Source organism: Argentina silus (genome assembly GCF_951799395.1).
Source record: "Argentina silus genome assembly, chromosome: 22".
Lineage (NCBI taxonomy): Eukaryota > Metazoa > Chordata > Actinopteri > Argentiniformes > Argentinidae > Argentina > Argentina silus.
The window spans coordinates 7,913,169-7,918,065 of NC_139676.1; the positions used below are offsets into that span (position 1 = coordinate 7,913,169).

Below are 4,897 nucleotides of genomic sequence, written 5' to 3' on the forward strand. Positions count from 1 at the left end.
AGCGAAATTCACAATCACTCGTCATTCGAAGTCCAAAGAAAATTATTTCGTTGCCAAAAATTAATTTCTGACCCACTATGAATGATAATACTGGACAGAAACGGTGCGTTAGCCTACACGTGACACCATTCCTCAAAAGTAACTTATTTGTATAACCAATATCTTCTGCAAAGAGAACATTATGTTTTCTACTTTTTCGTGGGTGGGGGGTCTCTTGCATTAAATTATGAATTGCTGTATTATCTTTTAGATGGAGGTTAATTATTGTGACATTAAACTGATGATAAACCTAAAGCTCTGACCTACGTGCAAAACAAAAACAGATTAATGTCCACTCTGATTTTGACAAAATACACGACTGTTCCATCAACGGCAAATATCCTTTATGAACCTGAATCAAAACTTACTGTTAAAAATTGATAGGAGGGGATTTCTCTCTCTCTCTCTCTCTCTCTCTCTCTCTCTCTCTCTCTCTCTCTCTCTCTCTCTCTCTCCCCTCTCTCTCCACCTCCCTCCCTATCTACTTCTCTCCTTCTTACCGAACATATTATCATTATGTTGATATTTTATTTCCCATGGCGTTACATCAGAGCATGCAGTATGAGTCACCAGTGTTTAGTGACGCCCTCTCCTTTTGGATGCATCAGCAGACTGATCGGACACATTGCAGACCACAGTCCATCACGATAGAAATGTTAAAGAGCCCACATGACTTTATGACACAGGTAGCCTATCATTACTTATATTAGTAAGTTAGCATTACTGCTAACTATTATCCTATACAGTAATAATTCACATGTGAATATTAACATTGTGATAGATGATTCTAATAATAATAATAATAGTAATAATAGTAGTAGTAGTAATAATAACAATAATAATATTTATTATTATTACGTCATAATAATAGGCTAATAATTATTATTATTATGATGATGATGCACATCTAATGTTAGGCTACTTTTAGCCTAACCCATGTAGCCAATAATGTTTAGTTTCTCCCTCTATAATAGGCTATTCCACAAAACTGTGGAATAGGCCTATACATAGGCTATGTCGAAAAGCTCTGAACGTCAGAAAGAAGCATTGCAAATCCTGTCCTTTTTCAAAATGCAGATGTGTAGGCCTACATCATCGAAACGCATTTCAAGTATATAAAAAAACAAACATGTCATACTAATCCCGATAGAACGAACGTTTATTCATTCGTTCCCGTATGCAGATGGGCCGTCGGTAATCTTTCAAAACAGCACAAAAATAAACCACCATGCCAGCCAGCGCTCGAGGACCGGGAGATTTGATATGAGATGAAATATCTCGCTGATGATGTAAAAGGACCCTTTCGCTTGAGTTATGGCCCGGATTTGGCGAGGCTGAGAGGGATGCATGCTGCTCTCTCTCCCCCGCCCTGCAGGAAGCATCATCAGCACTGATATATTGCCTAGTTCTACATTACCTTTAGAAAACAAAGGATCATCCAAACCATCGCTTTTGGTACAGAGGAAAATGTCCTTTGAATACTAACTACACCCTGTTCCACTATTGACTATCATATTTACCAACTTTAGGATAATCCAACTCCAATATTCTCACACGTTCTCAATAGAAATATAGACTAACTATACAATGAAACATAGTTTATTACTGTGATACCACACTTTAAATACGCAATGCGATATAATCCCCCGTGCACTCTCTCATTTACCGAAAGGCCTATTCCGGTATCTCGCCACACGACTAATTTAGACCAAAGATGATAAGAGCACAAAGCGTTATAATTCGGCCGGGCTCCTCCTCCTTCTAGCCATGCGTTCTAATTAATGGGACACCCCACTCGCAAAAGCCCTGCACTGGACTGCAACATAGTCAAAGAGGGAAAGGGAGAGGGCGAAAGTGCCACTGGAGATAATTGATTACCTCCCAATCAATAATAACTTGTTAGTAATAGTCAGTTCCTGCGACTCTTTGGACCTCGCCATTTTCAGGGAGGCACCGCTCTCCTTCGGATTGTCTCGCGTCTGGGAACGATACTTACAAGACATCCCGGTTTGGAATAACGGATTTTGTTGGGTCTTTCTTTTGCCAGAAAGTTTGCAACAATGACGTCCGTTTTGTGACTGTAATGTGACTGTTTTTCGATAGGCTTATTACTATTTTATACCTGTCTTTATTATTTTGGTTGTTATAGTATTCTAATACGTTTCAAAGTTAGCTGCGTAACGAGCGCAAATAATGACATCCAAACAAGTCGCCAAATGTGATGCGGTGGAAAACCGTAGGCGAAGTCCACTGGACCACCTTCCTCCGCCTGCGAACTCGAACAAGCCCCTCACTCCGTTCAGTATTGAGGACATTCTCAACAAACCCTCTGTGAAACGAAGTTACACCATTTGTGGGACAGCACACCTGATATCATCGGCTGAGAAGCACCGTTCGTCCAGCAACTCTCTGTCCAATCGGGCACTTCTCACTCAAACCTCGCCACTCTGCGCCCTGGAAGAACTAGCCAGCAAAACCTTCAAAGGACTTGAAGTTAGCGTTCTACAAGCAGCTGAAGGTAATTTAAAAAAAAATGTTATGGCCTTCAATGATTACGTATTTTTTTGTTTTCATTATAGGGCTGAATTGAAACCCTCAAACGGGCTGAGAGACATTAAAACACAATTCCATATAATTCCACGAACATTATTTCTTATTCGACCATTGAAATGAAATAATGGAGAAATAAAACAAGGCTATTGGAAAATATAAATGTTGAAAATTAGGTTGCTAAACAAAAACATTATTTTTCCTCGCATCTTTGTCACATAGGCCTATCGTGCACTATGCGTATTTGAAAGGTGAAGTAAAGATCTTGTGCTGGAATTTAGTCCTTTGTGCTATTTATGATGAATGCATTATATTCACACTAGGTCTGTATTCGGTTAGAAACCAAATAAGCTTTGGGCTTAAAATGTCTGTTATATTTATAGTATTTATATTTATTCTATGCTATTTTCAAACGCATAGTGCAACGCCCTTGGTGCAAAACACTGCAATGGCATCATGAAAATGCCACTAAACTATCACTGACTGGTTCTTCATCCCCATTTAAACAGGGAGAGATGGAATGACACTGTTTGGGTCAAGAAACACTCCGAAGAAGCGACGGAAGTCCAGAACGGCGTTCACCAATCACCAAATCTACGAATTAGAGAAAAGGTTCCTGTATCAGAAATATTTGTCTCCCGCCGACCGAGACCAAATAGCCCAACAATTGGGTCTAACGAATGCCCAAGTCATCACATGGTTTCAGAACCGGAGAGCCAAGCTAAAGCGAGATATAGAGGAGATGAAAGCGGACGTGGAGTCGGCTAAAGCCGTTGGTAATGTATCTTTGGAGAAACTCGCCAAGCTCGCGGACCTCGAGAAATGCGCCAATGGAACGCTTGGTCGCCCGCGACCCGAGTCCCCGGCGCAAAGTGGCCAACAAGAGCACGAGCTAGCTCACAAACTGCGGATGTCCCCCCTGTCGCCATTTTCAGACCACACAACAAGTAAAGAATGCTCAGAGGACGAAGACGTGGAAATTGATGTGGATGACTGATTACGCAGTGGTTCAAAAGACTAAAGATGACAAAAAGCAGCCACAATCCTTACCACGATTGTAACTTTTTCTGCTCAAATTGTTATCATCTCCGAACATTTATTAATCTGTAATGACTTTTGTATTGGCACAGATATTCACAGTTAGCATGAACAGTACAAGAAATATGCAGTGATATATTCAATTGTATTCATCAGCAGACAATTTCTTCTGTCGTCAAATTTCAACGAAAGCAATAGGTTAAACATATGCTGAGAACTAAGACAACATTATTATTATTTTCGCCACATTGTACGCACGCAGGCACGCTCTCTCTCTCTCTCTCTCTTTCTCTTTCTCTCTCTCTCTCATACATACACACACACACACACACACGCACTCTTCCATTATCTCTCACTCTCTCTCTCTCTCTCTCTCTCTTTCACTCTCTCACACACGTACACTTGCACACACAGATGCATCAATCCTCGTTCATCTATCAGTAACACTTGTTATATGTTTAAAGTGAGTCAATTATACAATATTTTCGATAGCTTTTGCATGTTTAAATGCATGTTTTGATTTTTGATCATATCTATTTATTTTTCTTTTAAATTATATCGCTTGTTTATTTTGAGTCATACCTTGTCATTGTCCACATGCCTACACGAATCCCACAAACGTGTGTCCATTTGTATCCAGCGTATAGATATAGTCACATCTACACAAATACACCATAAACCTTATGCTGCATTGCATGATACGAAAGGCAAATTCCAAGGATCAAAACAGAAGTTACGCGTTTTATAAAGGAATGTTCAAACAATGGTGAAAAAAACAACAGTATTCTTTCCTGTAGAAATAGATTAATTGTTTGGATACAATAGAGTACGGTTTAATAGATTTGTTATTGTTTTGTACACCTGTAAGTGCCTTTCTAAAATCAGGACAGTATTTGAAAACCAATGCACATTCTGTAATGTATATAATATCGGAATAAAATGACTTTTCTCAACATTTCTTCCATGTTCTTATATATTAGTAATTATTACAATTATTTTCCTAAATGGGAGGTATTTTATATGGAATGCATTTGTAGTAGTGTCGCCATAGGGACGAGACTGACATTCTTTCAAAAATATTTAATTCAAGCCCTCTGCCTATTTAGCAATCAACTCCCCTTATAATATTCTAATATTTTTTGTTCCATTGTATCCACTTGTGAAGATACTCATTTTGTGGCTCGGCATCTCACACTCTTTCAAATTCTAAAAGCGTATCCTGCCTTCTTGACCCGGCAACGTGTTTCCCCATTCGGGGCGAAATTTATGT

At 39.2% G+C, this 4,897-nt stretch overlaps 1 protein-coding gene across 1 annotated transcript; it reads left to right on the forward strand.

Moving 5' to 3' along the window:
- Positions 1–2,232: 2,232 nt before the first annotated feature.
- Positions 2,233–3,586, forward strand: lbx1b (ladybird homeobox 1b; the record flags this gene model as incomplete). Its single annotated transcript, XM_083693469.1, has 2 exons — positions 2,233–2,557; positions 3,099–3,586. The coding sequence occupies 2 exons, from the start codon at positions 2,233–2,235 to the stop codon at positions 3,584–3,586; spliced, it is 813 nt and encodes a 270-aa protein (XP_083549595.1).
- Positions 3,587–4,897: the final 1,311 nt, after the last annotated feature.